The sequence below is a fragment of the Aotus nancymaae genome, unplaced genomic scaffold (assembly GCF_030222135.1).
Source record: "Aotus nancymaae isolate 86718 unplaced genomic scaffold, 86718_ANA_hifiasm-v0.15.2.pri h1tg000036l, whole genome shotgun sequence".
Lineage (NCBI taxonomy): Eukaryota > Metazoa > Chordata > Mammalia > Primates > Aotidae > Aotus > Aotus nancymaae.
The window spans coordinates 28,258,693-28,281,742 of NW_026988450.1; the positions used below are offsets into that span (position 1 = coordinate 28,258,693).

The 23,050-nt window shown below is 36.1% G+C and overlaps 1 protein-coding gene across 2 annotated transcripts in view; it reads left to right on the top strand.

The window, feature by feature from the left end:
- The first annotated feature begins 16,886 nt into the window (after positions 1–16,886).
- ZC2HC1A (zinc finger C2HC-type containing 1A) overlaps positions 16,887–23,050 on the top strand; it is a 47,205-nt gene continuing 41,041 nt past the window's right edge. For both annotated transcript variants that reach the window (XM_064384288.1, XM_012450928.2), the window contains exon 1: positions 16,887–16,974. In XM_064384288.1, the coding sequence (XP_064240358.1) occupies positions 16,959–16,974 (16 nt within the window). In that variant the 5' untranslated portion in view covers positions 16,887–16,958. The remainder of the gene's footprint in view (positions 16,975–23,050) is intronic.

Genomic DNA, 23,050 nt, shown 5'->3' on the forward strand with positions numbered 1-23,050 from the left:
TGGTCTCGATCTCTTGACCTTGTGATCCACCCGCCTCGGACTCCCGAAGTGCTGGGATTACAGGCTTGAGCCACCGCACCCGGCCTACACCACATTTTAACATTTTAAACATTCATTCATCTGTGGGTGGACCATTTGGGTTGTTTCTGTTTCTTGGCTATTTTGAATATTGCTCCAGTGAACATGGGGATGCAAATATCTCTTTGACATATCTATTTCATATTCTCTGGGTAATATGGTAGTGGTAGTTCTATTTTTAATTTTTTGAGTGATATCCATACTATTTTTTATGTGGCTGTACTAATTTACATTCCCACTAACAGTATACAAGGACTCCCTTTTCTCTACATTCTCACCAAAACTTTATTTCTTTTGTTTTTTTAATAATGTGGTAGAATGTGATTTTTTTTTGAAATAGGATCTTGCTCTGTTGCCCAGGCTAGAGAGCAGTGGAGCCATCATGGCTCATTGCAGCTTCAACCTTCCAGGCTCAAGCGATCCTCTCACCTCAGCCAACTAGCTGGGACTATAGGTGCAGGCCACCACACCCAGCTATTTTTTAATTTATATTTCTGTAGATGCAGGGTCTCACTCTATTGCCCAGGTTAGTTTTGAACTCCTGGGCTCATGTGATCCTCTTGCCATGGCCTCCCAAAGTACTGGGACTACAGGTTTAAGTCACTGTGTCTGGCTGAGAATAGGCATTTTAAATTTGAGATTTGTCACTTTTTTTTGGGGGGGGGGCTATTTATTTTTATTACATCAATTACCTTTAATTTACTGAATATCCAACTAACCACCTTTGTAGCAAAACACAGTCAGCCAGATAATATTTTCGGGAGTGACTGCTGACTTTATTGCCTTCTGAAATTTCAGACAATGGTTATTAACATCAGTACAAAGTTACATTGGAGGCTGATGTTAAGCAAACAGCCAATTCGAATTTTTGCCTTGAGAAATTGAGAAACGGTAACTAGAATGAGGGATTGAGAGAGGGTAAAGACAAGTCAGAAAAAATAAAATAAAAGTGAATTCAATATTTATTTTCCTTAAGAAAGTAACAAGAAACATTACTAGACTCAATCTTTTTATTAGATTTTCTAAAAATCAACTCAAGATTGATTAAAGACTTAAATGTAAACCGAAAACTATAAAAACCCTAGAAGGAAACCTAGGCAATTCCATTCAGGACATAGGCATTGGCAAAGATTTCATGTCAAATATTTCAAAAGCAATTGCAACAAAAGCAAAAATTGACAAATGGGGTCTAATTAAACTAAAGTGCTTCTGCACAGCAAAAGAAATTATCAACAGAATAAAGAGACGACCCACAGAATGGGAGAAAATTTTTGCAATCTATGCATCTGACAAAGATTTAATACCCAGCATCTATAAGAAACGTAAACAAATTTACAAGAAACAAACAAACAATCTCATTAAAAAGTGGGCAACAGACATGAACAGACATTTCTCATATATGCAACCAACAATCACATAAAAAAGCTCAACGTCACTGTTTATTAGAGAGATGCAAATCAAAACCACAATGAAATATCATCTCACACTGATCAGAATGGCTAGTATTAAGACGTCAAAAATTAATAAATGCTGGCGACGTTATGGAAGAAAAGGAATACTTTTACAGTCTTAGTGGGAGTATAAATTAGTTCAACCATTGTGGAAGATAGCGTGGTGATCCTTCAAAGACCAAAGACCTAAAGGCAGAAATACCATCCAACCGACTAATCCTATTATTGGGAATATACCCAAAGAAATATAAATCATTCTATTATAAAGATATATGAACACATGTTCACTGCAGCACTATTCACAATAGCAAAGACATGGAATCAACCCAAATGACCATCAATGATAGACTGTGTAAAGAAAATGTGGTACATATACACCATGGAATACTATTTGGCTGTAAAAAAGAATGAGATCATATCCTTTGCAGGGACATGAATGGAGCAGGAGGCCATACTTCTGCAAACTAATGCAGAAACAGAAAACCAAGTACCACATGTTCTTACTTATAAGTGGGAGGCAACTAAATGATGAGAACACATGAACGCATAGAGGGGAACAATGCACACTGGAGCCTACCAGAGGGTAGAGGGTGAGAGGAGGGAGAGGATCAGGATAAATAACAAATGGATACTAGGCTTAATACCTGGGTGATGAAAAAAAAAATCTATACAACAAACCCTCTTGACACATTTACCTATGTAACAAACCTGCACATCTTGCATGTGTACCCTTGAACTTAAGAGTTAAAAGAAAATTTTTTTTCTAAATCTTATTAATTTAAATATGATGTTTATATCTAACCAATTTATACTCTTAGTTTTCTAAGATTTATAAAATGTATTAAACTTTACCACATTAGTCTGCCTTCTGTGTTTTGGTCTATTTTATCGTATGTTTACTCTCTGAGTTAGAAAGCACGTAATATTACATGTCATTCAGTTTTATATATCACATTCCTACAAATCAGGATACGATGGCCTAGACGACTCTCAGCTGTGTAGGAGTGAACTATTGGACTAAGATGTGGGAAGTCCTATAAATCACTTGAATGTTGTAAATGTATCTAAAACAGCAAAGGAGAAGTACTTTTTTCATTTTTATCCATATTTAAAAAAATTTGAAGATGTGATTTAATTTAAAGTATGACTTTCCAATGATAAAAAATGCTATTGATTTCTAAGCTGGCTTTAGTATATCCTTTTAATTTCACTGTGCAATGTGTTCGTTAAAAACTTGTTATTTAAAATCAAAATTTAATAGTTGCTTTGTATCCAAATTATGAGGCTTCTATTATAGTCTTCAACTATGTCTTTAACATTTTGGTTTTTATGTACCATGATGAGAACTTGAATTTTCAGTGTATTATTCTTAAGAGGCAGTTTTCACAAATCTACTCTACATACAGATGGTTATGGGAATAGTATTTAGAGAATTTAACAAGAGTCTGACTCATTGGAATTACCATGAAGCAAGGGGAAGAGACCAAGCATCAGAGGTAAAGTTTATATTTCAGCAGGACTGTGTCTTTGGAGTCAGATATGACAAGCTGAATCTAAAATCTGTAAACCACAAAAATATTGGACTTCCCACAGAAGAGAGTGTTTAATTTAAATAAAAACTCTCAAAGAACAGGTTGACCTCAGATGAGTCAATTCTGTTCTAAAATTGTATAAAAGCTATGATGCATAAAAGCTGTAATTTTCAGATAGACTTCACAGAATTAGCAAAGTGTTCAACATTGAGTTGGAGCACAAAAGTAATTTGCAATTTCTTTCTGGTGTTGTTTCTAAGGAAGAACTATAAAGTAGTTGTTACGAAGAGACATCACTGTGTATAAAGAAATAAGTGAAAAATTTTAACAGAATTATAGAATGTTCCTTATTATTTTTGCATTTCTAATACCTATTTGTAAGGGATATATCATTTAAAACTTAATTGTAATTTGAAAATAAATTTTAACTTACTTTAAATTTCTTGGCTATATTAAAACTAGTAAGTATATCTCTGGAAATAAAGATAGTAAAAATAGTACTTGAAAACCCTAATGTTCAGACTTCAGATGTGTATTCTACATTCCCCAAACTAGATCCAACCATGTTTACTTTTTTAACATGTGGAAATAGAACGTGTAAACCATATATTGGTTTTTCTTCAACTGTGAATGTAAAAATATTTTGGATGCCAGATTCTGCATGCCTCAGTTAGAAAATTTACTGACCAATCTTGAAAGAACGAGGAATTATTGCCATAGCTGTTTTTGAACAGATCCTTTAGCTCACCATCATATTGCACTACCTAGATAAGGAAAAGTTTATTGGATATCTACATGTGCAAACAAAAAATTTAGGTTATATCTATTTTAATCTGTATTTTATCATAAAATTTAATATTTACCGGTTTATTTGGTAAGAAAGTCAAAGTACTTTCATAAAATAGTGAAAATACTATTTACAATGCTAAGGCATATTTACTTGTAACTTTGTATTACTGTTACACACTTTTGGAAACCTGTGTTTGTTCACTTAAGTTGAATCCTATGTTATAAAAGGCAATTAACTTTGCCTACCAATCTTGTGATAATTAACGCAGTGTCATGATCTTTATTCCATAATTTCCCATATACAAGTAGTTAATTAATTAGTAAGAAAGCACTAAAACTTAGTTCTTCATAATCTTACTTGTGGAAATCTTTTAAAAATATATAACTTTAACAATTCATTTCTAAAAAAGCAGCACAAATAAGTATTTCTTCATCAAATAAATCTCATGAATTAATGAAAACGTCATAAATATTTGGCTTTATTTTTTATTTGTTTCTTATTCTTACACATTAGCAAACATATATTTTTGTTTCAAATAAACTTATTTGTCAATTTTGCTATTTCTCCTAGTAGAATTGCCATGTTTTTAATCATTCACACTGGAAAATATAAGGTCATATTGCTTTTCCAATTTGCCTTCAATCCAATCCCAGGTCTCACCATAAATTGCTTTTTTATAAATCAGTTTTAGGAGAAAATTTCCTGAAGAATCAGAATACTTCCTAATAACTGATAAAGAGATCTTGTAACTCATTATTTTTTCTCAATTGGGATAATCTTAAATGCCAGAAAGCATGTAATCATAAGATAACAATTTATATTTCTCACAAATTATAAATGCTCAGTACAAACTTGTGTAATTAATTTTCCATTTTTAAACATATTTTTATTATTTTCTGAAAGTAACATTACCATGTCTGCTTTTTTACCTTTGTTCAGCCTATGATCAATCCTTTGTTCAAAATGCCTGTCATAATCCTACATAACCTTCAAGAACAAAATATAAAATCTGTCTCCTACAGGAAACTATCATAATTCCAAACCATGTGGACATTTATGCATGTAACTCTTCTGCCTCTTTTGACCTGAATTTTCATTCGGGCATTATATGTGTCAGGTGCATAGGGATGTATTTTTTAATAATTTTTATATCTTGTTACCTCATTTAGATTATAAAATACTGTAGGACTTCCATCTTCAGTGCCTGGTTTTGTTCACTAATCCTTCTCTGGCAAAGCAGCCCATAATAACCTCTTTAATTAGAATATTTAGTACTTATTTTCTATAGTCTTCATTTGGTCCTCAATTATATTCAATATGCTATTTATTTACTACGTATTATTACCGTATTCTTCATATGTTCTTGCTTAATTAACTACATTTTAAGTTCCCTGGAAGGAAAAGTTTTTATTCTTAAAATTCCTGAACTGAACTATGTATTAATTTGTATATAAAAAGGCACAAAAATACAGCCTGAAGGGCAAAGTGTTAGAAGGTAGAAGATCTGAATTCTAGGTACTTGGTTTAGCCAACCAACCACCCATGTTGAACAGACTTTTAATAAACCTTTCTGAGTCTTTCCAGAGTAAAGTTGTGGTAGGAGAAGATTGTTAAAAATCTTTTAAAGCTTTATTCTTTTTGGAAGCTGGGCCATGAGTTTGCCTCTATCTGCAGGGTCCAAATCAGTATACTAAGAAATAAAGTAGCTACTTCTGAAAATAGGATGAGAACAAAGGAGACATCCAACTAGAAGCAGCCAGTAGTGTATTTGAATAAGGACACAGATCATATTAAGGTTGCACATTCTTTCAAGAGAATATTCTTGTTTGTACTTTGTGCCTTCCAGGAATTGGTTGCCTACCTACTTTGGTAAGCATTGCAAGCACAGGGTAAGCATTCAGAACTCTTCAGAGAAATAGAGCCAACAGGACATGTATATATAGAATGAAAGAGCCAACAGGACATGTATGTATATTTTTTAAGTAATTGCCTTGCTCCTATGATTGTGGAGGCTTGTGCAGTCCAAAATCTGCAGGGTTAGGACATGAGGCTGGAGAACCAGGGAAGCATTGCAATTTGAGCCTAAAGGCAATCTGCTGATAGAACTTCTTTTTGCGCAGGGGGAGGTCAGTCTTTATTTTATTAAGGCTTTCAACTGATTGGATGAAGCCTACCTACATTATGGAGGGTAATCTGCTTTATTCAAAGTCTACCAATTTAAAGGTTAATCTTATCTTAAAACACCTTCACAGAAACATCCTGAATAATGTTTGACCAAATCTCTGGGTCCATAACCATGCCAAGTCAACACATAAAATTAATCATCATGCATTGATTCTGTCATTTAGGGAAAGAAAGTGTAACTCAAATGGCTTGCTTCTGCTTCAGTTCATGGACAATTTGTCAGTCATAATTTGAAACTCAAGAGAGCATAAATCCAGGGTCTTCCCTTTTGTCATTCTCCACAGACTCAGTGTCCTCATCTAGAAAAAGCAGTTATACTGTGATAAATGAGATCTCAGGTTGGATATTTATTTTCATTATCCAACCCTGCCACTTACTCACTGTAGCTTTGAAAAAGTCACTTTATCATTTGTTCTTAAGGCAAAAACAAGTAATCAATTATATTAGTAATTAGCATATGTTTATAAGGTCACTTCTCATATAGCTTTTTCTATTAAAAGGCAGCTGCAGAAACCATAGGATCTGATTGTTTTAAGAGCCATAAGGCTTTCAAAACCACAAAGAAGTGCCAAGATATTCATTTAATTGATAATAGAGATTTTTTTGTCTTTAGTATAAATCTTCTGATGTCATCATTAACATTACATAACATTTATTTGTAAACCTTAGTTTCTACAACATAAAAATGGAAAGAATAACACCTACGTCACAAATAGGTTATCACATGAGCCTATATGGGAAATAGTATGCATATTAACATATTAACCATAACCATTATGAGCTAAATAAAAACCTCTCTGCTTACCTAAAATAACTGTTTTGAAGACCATATCCATTCACTCATATTTATCCAGTCATTTAGCAAATATTTATTGAATATCATTGACTGAAGTACTAAATTAAGCTTTCTAAGAACAGTAATGTCCTATCAAAATGTAGAGAATTACTTTCAAAGTACCGAATAGATAGTTGATAATCTGTTTATTTACTATCAGCTCTTTAAAATCTCCAGGTGTAAAATGCAGTCTGTTTACATATCCCCATCAATATTTCTCATTCTTGGTTTCAAGAATGTAATTCATGAAAGCAGTGAAAGGGCAAATTTTTTCATCTCAGACCAAAAGTATAGCTGGGCATGGGATCAAATAACATTTAATATTAGCAATAGGGCATTAAATTGACACTATTAATCCATTTATAAAGGAGTAAGTTTCCTTAGAAGCTGACTGGAATCTTGTGGAAGTTATTTATTGAAAGATATCTCCCTTTGAGTGAGGAAAGCAAGTTAGGGTCTGGGGGCAAGAGAGGAAAGGTAAGCAAGGATGTAGTCTCATGTGAAGACTAACTTGAGCCTACCCTGAATCAAAGGAGCCAGGCTGTAAGTCATTAGCTGTGAGTACACCCTCAGAGAGGAGGGTCATAACCTCTCAGATATGGCAGTACCATTTATGAGAAGGGCAATTCTTTGAAGAAGTAGTTATAGATCATCAGCCAACATTCTCAATAGTAGGGGTGGATATCCCTTCCAGAGCAGGAGATTTTGAAAAGTCAACAACAAACTTCACTTCTGAAGGGCAATTAATATTCATAATAACAACAGAGGCACTGCAAAGGTTTAAGAGCTCTCTTATTTTTGAAGAAATTTCAAAGAAGTTTCAAAGAAAAACCGACAACCACTATAGTCTTATAACATTGAAATTGTTTGAAAATTAGTGTTCCTTAAATTCTATTTAAATTCATTTTCTATAAATAAATTCACATACATAATTTGCATATAACTTAAGGAATGCTAATATTTTAAATAGTATTTTGTATCTATAATTTATTTTCTTATGAAAACATAAACCTTATTATGTTTTGAAAACAGAGCCAGAGGAGATTCTTCTTTCTGTTTTGTTGATTATCCGTTAGCTGCTAAGAAACATAAATGTACATAGGCTTAAAAAACTCTTGTCTCTTAGGAACAATGAGCAAACAATTGTTAGATTCACGTCATAAAATGAAATAGACAATATGCCAGATGCATACTTTTAATATACATTCTAAGTAAGAAATCAATACATAAATGAATAAAATGGTATGTTTTCAATGTAAAAAAATGCAAGCAAGCAACTTTTCTAGAACGATATGTTTGCAAACAGCATTTGTATAGTTAATTACAGATAACTTTAATTACTTGTGTATCTACAATATAAATGAGCTCTGGTTTTTAACTTTTACCCATTTGTTCTTAAAGTAAAATCAAGTAATCAATTATATTAGTAATTAGTATATATATATAGGGTGAATTCTCATACAGCTCTTTCCATTAAAGGGCAGCTGTAGAAATCAAATAATCTGATTGCTTTAACAAGAGCCATAAGGGTTTTAAAACTATGAAGAAGTACCAAGATATTTATTTAGTTGATGGATAATAGGAGAATTTTTGTCTTTAGTATAAATATGCTGACATCATCATCATTATATAATATTTATAATATTTTACAGCATCTTAAAGCAAATTTTAAAGGCCTTAGGAAGTTGCTATTGTGGGGGGGGAGTGGGGGAGGGAGGGGGAGGAGAGAGGGAGGGTGGAGGATAGGGGAAGGAGTGGGAGATGGCGAGAGGGAAGGGGAGGGAGGAGGAGGGAGCAGTGGGATGTGGGGAGGGAGAGGAGGCATCTGGAAGATGCTCCCAGTTTCCCAGTTTCCCAATGTGCCCAGGTCCTTGGCCTTTCTTACCCCAGGAATGGGGAAAGGGGCCCCAGAGGCACAGTGAGCTTACCTTTGGAATAAATATCGTGGACCCAAAAAATTTAGTGAGAAAAATTTATTAGGCAGAGAGAGAGAGCTCCCAGGCTGCTGTAGGAGGGGATCCAAGGGAGGAATCCCTATAGGTAAGGAGCATGGGGGGCGTTTAACCCTGAAGTTATTCCCGCCCCATTCATGTTTTCTTCCAATGAGAGGAGTTCTTTCAAACTTCTACTGGAGTGATTGATCTTTGACTCTGATACCGGATTGGCTAATTGGCCCACAACAGAGTCCCCTCCTCCTGGTGTTTTTGAACAAAGAAGCTCACTTGGATTTTTCTACCTAGCCCTCGCCAGGAAAAGTTAGACAAAGAACTCTAGATCCCCGAATAGGGACGTGGATGAAGGCATGGCACTGAGAAACTCATGTTTTTGAAGCCATGCCCCTTGTGGACCCAGGAAGAGAAGTTTGTTTCCTTAATAGAGTCCCTCACTACGATTAATAATAAAGTAAGGGAGAAAGGATTCTTGATAGTTTATCTTTTTTTGTTGTTTCTTTTCCTCCAAAAGAAAAGGTGCATCTGAAAACACTTGGCTGTCCTGGAGACAACAGCAAAACTGGACAAAGCTGAAGTGCACAATTCCTCAAAACAGTTCTGGGTATTGATACCTATTCAAATTTTTAGAGTTACCCAGAAACATAAAATAAACTAGGAAAAACTGTTTTTCCTCTTACCTCTGTATCTAAATCTCTGTTTTATGAGGATTAAGTTTGACTATAAATGTAGAACAATTCCCCTTACCTATTCTTTTCTCTCAAATAAAAATTGCTTAAGATAAAATTATTTCTCTTATATAAATTTAGAGATTGATGGTCCAGATGCAAGAGATCCATGTTTCTTCAGTCTTTTAGCTCTCCTATGAATGGACTCTATTCCCAAAGTCACCTTATGGTCCAAGATGCCTATTCCAGCTCTAGGTATCATGCCCAAATGCCAGCCAACAAAAGAGAACAAAAAGAAGGAGAATGGCTCACCCCCCTTGTTTTTTAAAGCTGCTTAAAAATTATGCACATGGAAGTCATGAATTCTTAGTCACCTGGACTACTTAGATGCAAGAGAGGCTGGGTAGTATAGTTTTTATTTTTTATTCCACAGCCATATGCTCAACTAAAATATCAGTAATACTATTCTGAGAAAAACAGAACACCTGGTGGCCTCTGCAGATCCTCCCATCTCTGTTCTGTGTTCCCTACTGTTCAGGCCTCCAGTGGACTCATGCTGTGTCCTCGTCATGCAAATCAGAGCCCTTCGCCCACACCAATCTATCTGTATCCCTTTCTCCAGGCCTAATGCCAATCTTCTGCTGCAGTGTCAGATGCACCACAAATCTAGTTACAAGATAAATGTGTTTCAAATTAAGATACGAATGGCTAAATATGTAGAATCATCCAAGGGGGAATTTTGTCTTTAAAACTAGAAATACATTTTTTATATTTTGTCTATCCATTCCCGACCCAAACTGGTTGATTTTTTAGAGCAAGTACAATTAATGAAATGGCATTACTACAAATTATCTAGACATCAACCACATTTCCTTGTCAATATCAACCCTTTTGTTTCAACCATCATCAATCATATATACCTGTCTGGTGGATTCAGCAATACAAAGAACAACAAAACTTGTCACTGGAATGTATTATAAAGATTTCAAATGCAGAATTCATGGCTTGTCAATGGTTCTTATTGAATAAACAGAAAACAGAAGAAAAAAAGCTAAAATTTATACAAATATCTTGATATGAAACTATACTTTTATTCTTGGTCTATACCATCTTATTTAATAGTAATTCAGTTGAATACGATTCACTAATATCTTTTTTAGGACTTTTGTATATATAATGTTAGAATAGAGACAATCCTATCATTTTTCATATATTAATTTTATATTGTTTGGAATCAAGGTTATACTAATCTTAAAAAATTATGAGTTCTTCCTCTTTTTATATTTTATTGAAAATCCGGCCATAATAAAAATTTTCTTTGTCTTAGAAGTTTGGTAAAAGTCACCTGTAAATCTTTCTCCATCTGGGGCATTAAGTGAAGAGCTGTCTTTACTATTTGAATTTATTAACAGTTTTCATTCTACTCAAGTTTCTTGTCACAATTTCTAATTTTATCCAGAAAGATATCCATTTCCTCTGAGTTTTTATATTTATAGAAACAAAGCTGTTCAAAATATCATTGTATTTGTAATTCTGTGGTGTCTATATTTACTTCCTCTGTTTAGAGATAGTTTAGGAAAAACTGACTAATTATAGGCAGAAGAATACAGTTGATTTCAAACATATATAATATACAAAGGTGATTCCTGGTGGATTGAAAACCTAATTAAGAAAGATAAAATGGCTAACACTAATACAAAAACATGTGAGAAAATACCATCAATAATCTAGAAGTGAAGAAAATTTTAATAAAAAATGCACAATTCATAAAGAAAATATATTGACAGATTTTATAGAATTAATGTTATGGGCTTCTATTCAGTGAAAGGCATCAAAGACAAAATTATCAAGTATTTAGCAAACTGGAAAAATATTTTTTAAATAATTAAAATTAGCAGGATCAACATCTAGAATATACAATTAATTTATATGTCCATAATAAAAAGATGAGAATTTCAATATACAAATGGGTAAAACCAGGCAATTCATTGAAAGCCAAATCTGAATTAGCAAGCATATGAAGAAAAGATGAACTCTTGATTCAAAAATTAGAGCTAAGTCAACAATTACTGAGACATAGAAAGATGGGCCCTCTGTAATGCTCATGGGAATGTACACTGGTATAGCTATTGTAGAGAGAAATCTGGGTGCTTAGTGGAAGTGAATATGATCCAGTAATTTATTCCAAGGATGCATCCCAGAGAAACTTGAGCCTAGGTTCATAAGGGGACAGGCACAAAGATGTGCATTGTAGCAGCAGATTAGAGGCAACTCAGTGCCCATCAGTACAGAAATGAGTAAGTAGAATGTGGTGGTGTAGGCATACAGTAAAATACTATTATCTAACATCCAGAAGCAATAAACCTGTATTTCATACAGTGACATGGTGTATCGCTGAATGAATGATAAAAAAGTTAACATCAAATTAAAAAATTAAATAAATAATAAAATTAATTAAAATTCAAAAATTGCAAACAGAATGAAAACCATAGAATAATGCCATTTATGTAAATTAAAAACAGATGCATATACAAAACAGCACCATATGTGTTTTAAAGAATCACACATCCAAAGACATCTGTATGTAATAGAATTGTGCCTATAGTGAGGAGGCTGGTAAATTAAATGAAAATGGAGGATGAATGAAAAACAATAAAAAGAAAATAAAAGAGATACCTTTGCATAGATAGTTGAGGTACGTGCTGGGTGTTAGCGAATGTTATTAACTCAACACCTGGCTTAAAAAGATATACATTATATAGCCATAATGCGTGTGCTCTGTAATATAAAGAAGAACAAATGCTACACATGAACCAAAATATATACAAATATTCCCCTTGGTTCTTTAGATGGTCCCAAAACATGCCAGGCTTGTATCATTTTCTTAAGGAAAATTATGCCATTGTCCCATCATCTTTAGTGATCTCTACCTATCCTATGACACTCTTCAAGATACAATTTAAGTTCTACGTCTATAAAACCTTTAAAATTGTTTCATTCATGTAAATGACTTCCTGAAACCAATTGCTTTTATAAGCTGTACCACAACATCTAAAACTTACTACCATTGACCCTCTCTTGCCCTGTATTATGTCTTGCTCAGGGTTTCCTTTACTAGATGTTAACTTTCTAGAGATCAGAGAGATTTCTTTGAAGCTTTCTGTTGTGCCTAGATCAATGTTGTACTCAAGGTTGGAAGACATCAAATCCTTATTGGTCTATGTATGTTATTTTCAGTTAAAAATATCACATAGCAGATAAAAAAAAAATATATGTACAGACCAGTACTTAAAAACCTAAGAGAAGAAGCTGAGCTTCATTTATTTTAGTATCTGGCTAGTGATCAAATAGACTTGAAGCACAGAAGGTACCCAACAAATATTTGTTGAAAGAATGTGTCAGAAGAATGGACTAGACTAGAGAGGACCTCAATAAGCATTTTGGTTAATAGATTTTTAGTTAAGATTTGAAATTGTGATACAAAGGTGTGGATAGGCAACATCATAGCTGAAGTTTGAAAAAAATGATCTTTTTGCAGTTGAAAATTAGTTTTGAAAGTAGAGAAGAATAGAGCTAGAATAATTGCTGTCACACTATGAATGAAATAGCCCTTCAATTAATGAAGTAGGTAAAGTTTGCTTTAAGTTCCTCACCTTTTTAAAGCCCCTCTTTCTTTTCTTGGTGCTTCTTTTCTAGGATATTTTGTCTTCAATAAATCTTCACCTGTGACAGCCTACCTATATGCTTTCTGATTATCTCAGGCCATGAGAAACTATCACTATTTTTCCCTTGAACACTTAGAAAATTCTATTTTTACTTCAAATAAAGCTAGCAAAAGCCAACTCAAAATGTGCTTTCTCAATCTAGAACTCTTTTAAGGGAATTATTTTCTTAAGTTTTTGATGAATATTATCATTTTCTTATGATTACCAAATGTATGAATTATTGTTATATGCTAAATTGTGGTAGGTCATTCCTCTGCTAGTCATGAAAGGAAGAAATGCCCCACATAGTGGAAGTGATAAACTGAGTTCTCACTGAGACTCAGAGTCTCATTTAGTTGTGCTCTGCAAATGATCTGAATGAGAACCAACGGCTCTCTCTCTGAAAGGGGTCTGGAACTTGGTGGGATTCAAGAGATTGGAACTTTGAAACAAGATGCTATATGCAGCTTGCTCTTGAGCAGATCCACATCTACTCTGCACATTTTTGGAATGTGTAGAATAGATATGGATCTGCTCAAGGGAATGGTGGATGAAGGGAATATAATGCTAAATGGAAAGAATCACAGATATGATGTAATAAAACACCTATACAATATCTATTTCAATTAAGTACTAGTTTTGTGATCTTGACCAAGTCAGAAACATCTCTGAAACTTTGTTTTCCTTTTTGTATGATAAGGAGATTGGAAGATCTCAAATTCTTATTGATCTATAAATGTTATTATCAGTTGTTATAAGTAAAATTTTGATACTGCAAAATAAATAGCACTCGAAGATAAATCCTCTCAGCAAGGCAGTTTACTTCTATAGAAAGATGTGGCACATGGATGGAGCAATGGTGGCCACAAGCCTGTACAAGGAGGGGAAAAGTTACTTATGCCTGACAGGGCTCTCCCCTACTGCTGTGTCGTTCCCCTATTGGCTAGGGTTAGACCACAGAAGCTAGACTTATACCCATTGGCTATTTTAAAGAGAGCGGGGGTCCAAGCTGGAGTGGCAGGTTGGTGGTTTGGCAGGAAGGGTGATTACAAGCAGGGCAGAGGAGGTGGCCAGTGGTGACCTAGGTCAAAGAAGGTGACCGGAGCAGGTGACTGAGGCAGGTGACCATTATGAGTCAGGACAGAGCTGGGTCCCCGGGGAACACATGTGTACTACAAGGAAGTTGAACTTTAAAATAGAGAATTAAAGAATAAGAGAGCTGAATATACCAACATACTGATTCTTTGAAGAGAAACGTGGGGTTCACTATATCTAACACAGTTAACAAGATCACATGGCAGGTAAAAAAATATGTGCAGATAAGTGCTTAAAAAACACGAGAAGAAGATGAACTTCATTCATTTAATAACTGGTAGTGATAAAATGGACTTGAAGCAAAGAAGGTACTCAGCAAACATTTGTTGAATGAATGCATTCCGAAAAATGGACTAAACTGGAGAGAAAGTAAAGTCATGATACAGCACCTAGACCAAAGAGACTCTCAGGCTGGGTATGTAGGTGGCAGAGGAAAGAACTTATTGAAGGCTGATAGGAAGAAGGCCTATTTATCCAGGGGTCAGAATCAGGGAAAAATTACAGGAGCCAGGGTAGCTGTAGCATAAAAGTTCTGAAGATACCAATACCTTTAGAGAAGACTATCAATCATGTTTTAGAAAATTAAGATTCACAATAGAAATGCCTACTCAAATATATGTTAAATAACGTGTCTAAAACTTGAGTTTACATTTGAGGCAGCTATAATAAAAGGCAAGGCAAAGAAGGGGAGTGATGAGCCCATTTAAATCACCATAGGCTTTAGAATTTAACAGACAAGAGTATAACCAAGCTCTAACATTCACTAATGATACAAATATTAACAAAATATTAATTCTCTGAGACATCTAGAAAATGAAAATTTTTACTCTGTCAGATGAAGATTGTAGTATCTACTTTGTAGACATCTTTTGAAGATTCATGAATATGTAAAAGAGACCTGGCCGGGCGCGGTGGTTCACGCCTGTAATTCCAGCACTTTGGGAGGCCGAGGCAGATGAATCACGAGGTCAGGACTTTGAGACCAGCCTGGCCAACATGGTAAACCCCGTCTCCAAAAAAATTCAAAAATTAGCCGGGTATGGTGGCGAGCGCCTGTAATCCCAGCTACTTGGGAGGCTAAGGCGGAAGAATCGCTTGAACCCCAGAGGCAGAGGTTGCAGTGAGCCGAGATCCCGCCACTGCACTCCAGCCTGGGCGACAGAGCAAGACTTTCATCAAAAAAAAAAAAAAAAAAAAAAAAAAAAAGGATCAGGCCGGGCACGGTGGCTCACGCCTGTAATCCAAGCACTTTGGAGGCCAAGGCCGGCGGATCACCTGAGGTCGGGAGTTTAAGACCAGCCTGACCAACATGGTGAAACCCCGTCTTTAAAAATAAATAAATAAATAAATAAATAAATAAGAAAAAAAAAAGGACCTAAAACATGCCTCACATTATTTATTCTTTATTATTATTATTATTTTTACTGTTTCTGTAGATTTTATGCTGAATAAGGTATGAGCCAACTCAATATTCATCTTGCCTTCAGTGAAAGAACTTGTAATTTGTAAAATAATGGCGCCTTTATTCTTCTGTGTGCTTTTTTCCTCCTTAATGCTCTTTTAAGCCCTTTCCTCCCCACCCAAAATTCTACTTTTGCTTTAGTAGCACTAAGGAGGAAAAAAGGACATTTCCTCACTCAGTCTAGAGTAGCTTAACAATAAAATTAATCCGAAGTTGCATAATACTGGTAGCTTGCCGGTAGATACGCTATAGTCAACAAACAATACAATTTGTTTATAACTGCTAAATCAAATTTTCAAAGAAGTGTAGCTCTGGTGAATTGTAAGCAAAAACATTAAAATGGTCTGAGTTCGTTTTGAAGTTACCTTCATCTTCAGGATGTTTTAAACTCTGTTGGAGACTGGCGGACCGCATCCTGTCAGGTTGTAGGTTAATTCCCCAATTCAGCTTCCCCGATCAAACGCTATCAGGCCAGGCGACTGTTTCGGTTCAAGGATAATAAAGTATAGGCCCAGGATAAGGCAAGAGTAGAAGATGGAGGGAGGGCTGGGTTTCAGTTCTAAATTTTGACCCAAGCTTTCATATGAGGAAATTATTTTCAAGGGCTTAGCGCAATAGCAATTCCACAATCGCAGATAGAAAGTATGGTTTCTCTAGAAAAAACGTGTCTGAATCTATGAAGCTGTGTGTGAAGATCAAGTCTACGGAATACGCTCAGGTCAAGTCATGCGACCAAAGAGCGGAAAACGGAGCGTCCTGCATGCAAGCGTGCTGGGCGTTTGTTTGGTTTGCTTGCTTGCTTAAAGTATCCGCTCGGAGGGATTGGCGGCTAGAAGTCAGAGGCACTAACTGATGAGGAAATGCTGAAGCGCAGCCCATAAGGTGCTGAGGTACTCAAAATAGGCGGATAAAGTATGAGGGAAAACAAGGTTGGAGTTGAACAAAGGCGCCTTTGCGCCGCAGAAGGCAACCTGAAGCGGTTCGCGGCTCCCTGGAGGGTAACCTCGAGAGACCCAGCGAGGTAGGCAGAAAACGCAGGAGCCGCGCCACCACTGCGGCCTCGCCCCCACGGAGCCACGCCCCGCAGCGCCGGAACCAATAGGAGCTCGGGATATTAGCGGGTGGGAGGTGCGGCTAGGTTGCTACAGCCAGAGTTGGGCGGTGGCGGGCGCTGCAGAAGGAGTCTCGCTGAGCTAGAGGTGGCGGCGCAATGGAGGGACTGGAAGGTGAGGAGAGGAAGGGATGCGGGCAGGGCGGCTAGAGCAGGCCCGGAGCAGCTGGGGTCCCTGGACACCAGTAGCAGGGAGGCAAGGGCAAGCTTGAAGCGGCGGTCTCCGCCACGTTCCCACCGCGTCCCTGGAGGCTGGGGCCGAAGGCAGCCGGCCAGCCCAGATGCGGTGGAGCGAACGCTCCCAGGCTGCCCCGCCTCAGACGGTCTTCAGCTGGGCTTGTCCGCCCGGAGCCCGTTCCTGCCTCTGGCAACACGCCTGCACGTCTCTTCCTATAATTTTCTGATCTTGCCTGACTTCTGAGTGCCCTTTTAGTGATCCCAGTCTCTGGCCAGATTTTGTTTTCCTTGCAGACTGGACTCTATCCATTATTGTCCACGGCCTTAACATCGCCAGGCCAATTTGTGCTGGAGCCCCGGGGTGTGTCTCCAGCCTCGAGCTCCTGACACCTTCCATGGCCAATTTCCCTAGGTAACCGTTTTTTACATTCCGACAGCCTTCTGTCGGAGGGATGTCAGAGCATCTCCTAAGGAAGTGTCACTGGCCAGCTTTAAAGCCGGTACAATAGATTACCAGAAGGATTTGATAGCTTCTTCACGACCGCTGTGTGAGGAAGAGCCTGTATTGGTTCCTTATCTTTGGGTTTATCTTTGTGCTGTAACCGTGACTCCAGATTTTGCTTTGTTCCCAGTTCTTTCACTTTTTCTCTATTCTCTTTACCCATTTTATCCTGTGTAATGAAAGCATTCGCCTAAAAACAAAGGAAGAAAAAACCCCACAATAACTAGCACTGGCAATAACAGTTACAAGATTTTTTTATTTGTTATGGTGAAGAACAAACCTACAGAATTAATATCCTGTTGTCTTGACTTAGCACCCCCCGACCCCGTCTGCTAATTTACATGGATTCAGTTGGAATTAAGAATGAGCAGAAGCGTTGAGTCTTGTGTATTGTTGCATGTCAGAGAGTAAAATATTGTACATTGTGTGATGAAGTGAAAAGTGGTAACCGGTAACTTTTTCAGTCATCTAAGTTCACCGAAAAGCAAATGTAGTAACATAAGGAGTTTATTTCGTGCTTTTGCTCTGAGGTTAAGCTCTCCTAGTAAACACCTTGAAAATGATAAATAAATAATTCTGATAATTTTCCATTTGTGGACAGCTACAGTATGCTATGAAGGTCTTTTTTGCTTACATGTTTTTGGAAGATAATTAAAGTTTCCATAAAATAAAGAATTGTAATGATAGTACAGTATTTTTTAGTTTCAAGATACTTTTGTATCTTGGTGGGATTAAAGCACAGTGGATTGGAGCATGGGTTCTGTAATTCCTTTAAGATTATCATTATACATAATATAAGGTTTTATTATATATTATCTATAAAGTGTTTTTGAACAGTTTGCAGATTTTTATTTTATTCAACATTTGTTATTCAGAAAAAGATCATCATCTGATTTTTGCTTATGTATGTATGTTAAGCACCTAAAACAATGTCTGACACAAAGTAGGTACTCAATAAATATATGCTGTTAAATAAATGTCTATTATGGGCATCTTTTTAGGTTCTAGGATGCAGCAAAGAATAAAAACGATAAAGCTTTACTCTCATTGAACCTACGTTTCAGTGAACCTTACATTTTAACAGTGCTAAGATATTACTATTGAAACCTTACTAGGAATGCTTTTAAAATGTAGTGGAAACCTATAAGGATAATCAGTTGCATAGGAGAACAAATAGGTGGATTCTGTATTTATAGGCATGTTTTATGGGCCCAGTATATGATGTTAATAGTGCTTGCTCTGGCCGGGCGCGGTGGCTCACGCCTATAATCCCAGCACTTTGGGAGGCCGAGGCGGGTGGATCACGAGGTCAAGAGATCGAGACCATCCTGGTCAACGTGGTGAAACCCCGTCTCTACTAAAAATATAAAATTAGCTGGGCGTGATGGCGCGCGCCCATAGTCCCAGCTACTTGGGAGGCTGAGGCAGGAGAATTGCTTGAACCCAGGAGGCGGAGGTTGCAGCGAGCCATGATCGCGCCATTGCACTCCACCGTGGGTAACAAGAGCAAAACTCCGTCTCAAAAAAAAAGAAAAAAAAATAGTGCTTGCTCTTTTTGATTTTTTTTTTACACAAAATAAGATGGTATCATTAACTATAATGTGTTTAATTATGATAAATTGGGTTGAAATATGTGAAATTGCCCTCAATTATGTAGGGCAAAACAGTTGAATTTTGGTAACTTCAAGTGGTTCAATTTAATAAAAGCTCTGAGAGTTTTCTTTTGGAAGTTAGGAAGGTGTCTTTCTCCCCTTTCTCCTCCTCCGCTCTCCCTCCCCTAAGAGATCACACTTTGCAGATAGCAAACTCTGAGTCTTAAGGTTACCATTCATTAATTCATTCATCTATGCTTTCATTCTATAAACATAGAGAAGTTAAGGTCTAGTATTTTGAAGATGTCTAATAAATATTATATTGCAGTATCCAGTAAGAAATAGTCAAAAGTTTGCTTAATGTGTCAGAGTAATTGAGTAAATATTGTATTCTGGCATTAGATATGTTTCTAGTTGAAACCAGTTACCAGACATTAATCTTGGCTGTAAAACTAGAAAATATATGGACTCTTGAAAAATTCTATTGAAGATGATCTTACTCTTTTTTATAACTTTTACATTATTTGTGTGTAATCATATACCATTTATATTACTTTTGATCTTATGGGTCTTTATGCTTCTTGTATATTCAGTCAATAGATGAGGTATTAGGCTCAAACACTATACTTTGAAACCAAGTATAAGTTATTTATGTTTTTGTATAATCAATATCTGAGCAACTCTAAATTGTGTGGGTAATTTTAGCAAAGCTTAATTCCTTTTCATCTAAAAGTTGAGCCCTACAAATCTAAGAATAATAGAGGTAGTTCTAGACTTGGGAGAGTTCCAATCTCTTATAAGCTTTTTTTATTTGTAAAATGAAGAGATGGTAAAATCTAAGCAGATTTTATCTTTGTATATAGTATTGTCATTCCCTTCATAACCCTGATAAATGCTTATAAAAATTGTGACTGAGATCAGACTGTCTGTTCCTCTTATGGATTGTTGACTTACTAGATCTTAGTACTGCCCTCTAAAACTTGATTGGAAGACTAATTGCTCTTCAGTGTAGCTCTTGGTTTAAAGACAGTCATGTCTCATCAAAATTTCTGTTTCATTGGCTGGGCGTGGTGGCTCACGCCTGTAATCCTAGCACTTTGGGAGGCCGAGGTGGTTGGATCACCTGAGGTCAGGAGTTCAAGACCAGCCTGGCCATCATGGTGAAACCCCATCTTTAAAAAAAGAAAGAAAGAAAGAAAGAAAGAATGTTTTGTTTATCTTTTTCTAGTATAAATGTATACTAGTTTACTGAATAATTCTTCATCTTTATTTATCTAGCATTTATTGCTTTGTAGTACTGAATTAGTTGCCAAATATTTTAATAGACAGTATATTGGAGAGGACTGTGTTTGAATCCTTGCTTTGTTTCTTTTTAGCTCTATGATTTGGGGAGTTTACTTAATCTGAACCTTAATTTTCTCTGCTGTGAAAAAAATTGAGCTATTAAATATGTAACTACCTAAATTATATTAAGTATTAAATTATGTAATATATATGTAAAGCACTTAACTAAATGCCTGATGCATAGGAGGCCGTCTCAGTATGTGTGTTTGTTAAATGAGGAAAATCACAAAAAAGCATGTTAACAGATCCAGTATAGGTAAAACATAGTATGCTTGGGAGGAGAGAAAGAAATATTGAAGCCAAGAAAGAAAGGACTTTAAAGGTGAAAGGGATTCATCAGCAGTGCCTCAGACTGTAGAAAGGCCTGGTAGGATGGGGATTCAAAAGAGGCCTTCAGATTTGACAATTAGTAAATTCATGGTAATTCCTTTTTAAAGTCTTTATTGTCTCCTTATTAGACAAACTTTTCCTGATTATCCATACTTCTCCAAGACAGCATTATGACCATCTCTTCTGCCCTTACTCATTTTATCTTAATTGTGCTTATCACCATGTACTATTTTATATATTTGTTTTTATTTATTTTTTTCCCTATTAGATCAGTGAAAACTCTATAAGATCAGAGTCTTTGTTTTTTATCATCCTTATATCCCTGCCTCCTAGAACAGTTTCTGCCTCATGCTAGGTGCTGAACAAATACTTACTGAATCAAGGAATGGATGTATTTCTTTTCTTTTCTTTTTTTTTTTTTTTTGAGACAAGAGTTTTGCTCTTGTTGCCCAGGCTAGAGAGCAATGCCGTGATCTCGGCTCACCACAAACTCTGCCCTCCGGGTTGAAGCGATTCTCCTGCCTCAGCCTCCTGAGTAGGTGGGATTACAGGCATGTGCCACCAAACCCAGCTAATTTTGTATTTTTAGTAGAGATGGGGTTTCTCCATGTTGGTCAGGCTGGTCTCAAACTCCCGACCTCAGGTGATCCACCTGCCTTGTCCTCCCAAGGTGCTGGGATTATAGGCGTGAGCCACTGTGTCTGGTAGAATGGATTTATTTCAATACAGTGGTTGGCCTGATAAAGCCTGCTTGCAATTCAGACAGTGAGTAAATGAGAGGTAGGGAAGGACTAAGCAGAAAATGTAAGTTAGTGTTTCAAAAAATGTGCTCCTTAGGACACTGGTGGAGGACACTGGTCTTAGGAGTACAAAGGATTTCTGATAAAATAAATTTGGGGAAATAACAACATACTAAGTCAGTCTCTCTCTCTTTCTCTCTCTTTCTCTTTTTTAAGACTAAGGAAATCTGCTCTAAGAGAACCCATTTAACTTAGTTTAATCTACCATTTTCCAAACATTTGGCCATGAAGCAAGGGATTCGAGAGTAATTTGTAGTATAAATACGGGTCATATTCAGACTGGGTAGGAAGGGAAGTACAGCCAGGAATTAGCTTATTAAGAAAAGCAAGTCGCTCTGAGATCAAGATAGTAACTTAGAGAAAGGTGGAAGTTAGAATTCTATGGTTAAAGAGGGAACTTGAGTGTTTTAAAGTCCAGAGTTGGTTGTTTAGGCAGCAGTTTTGCCAAACTAGAGCACTAAAATGTGCTAGTGAAAGATGATTTCTTTCACTAAAAAGAAAGGTGAAAGATGACTAAAATGCTGTGAAAAATGAGGTTGTGTAAGTAGGATAGGCACTGATTAGGGAAAGACAAAAACTCTTCTAGGATGAGCTGAAAAGGGTAAATCTTGTGAGATACTAGAGAATATTGATCTGAAAGTAATTCAATTTTGGAAAGGATATTGGGAAGAAAGTGGTATCACGTATTTTGTGCCTTCAAAAGATAGGTTCATTGAGTATTAGAGGTTGGAGTCAAATGGGTGGTGATGGAATATAAGATTTACCAGCAGTAAGGAGACAGACCTGCCACAAGGTAGGCCAGAATTGTTCTTAACTTCCAAGATTTATTTAAAAGTTGTTCTATCATAGTTCTTAAATGTATGCATTTTAAAATGTCACAACTATTTTAAATAAAATCATTATTTCTCATCACTTACAGTATTAGGTAAAGGTACCATTTCAAGTCTTATCATCATGCAGGTTTTGAAGTTGCAAAATATAAGCAACGCATAACAGAATCAACAGTGTGTACCAGATGAATTTTGTAAGGAGAGATTGGCATCTTAAGAGTTCTAGAATATTAAAGTATTTTATTGACTTGGTTCTATCCATCACCTTGAGTGCTTATTTTAACAGTATATGCTCTCTGGTATAATATTCACCCCTCTGAATATCATATCTCTCTTGTATTTTTATAAGATGCAAAATTTGCTACTTTTTGCCATGTAGGAAAGGTTAGTGGAGTTTACTTGAATGCCTTGGAAAGTAGAATTTTTTATTTCTGTAGGTTATGAAGCATTTTTATATGTAATAGTTGATCCTCTGAACTTTTAAGGTAAATTGAGCAGATATTAGCCTCATTTGCCTCATTTAACAGATGTTAAATTGAGTCTGCCTGTGTGATTAGTAATATATTTCCTTCTAATTCATGTCTTAAAGGCTTTTCTAACAAGGAGTAGGTCCTTT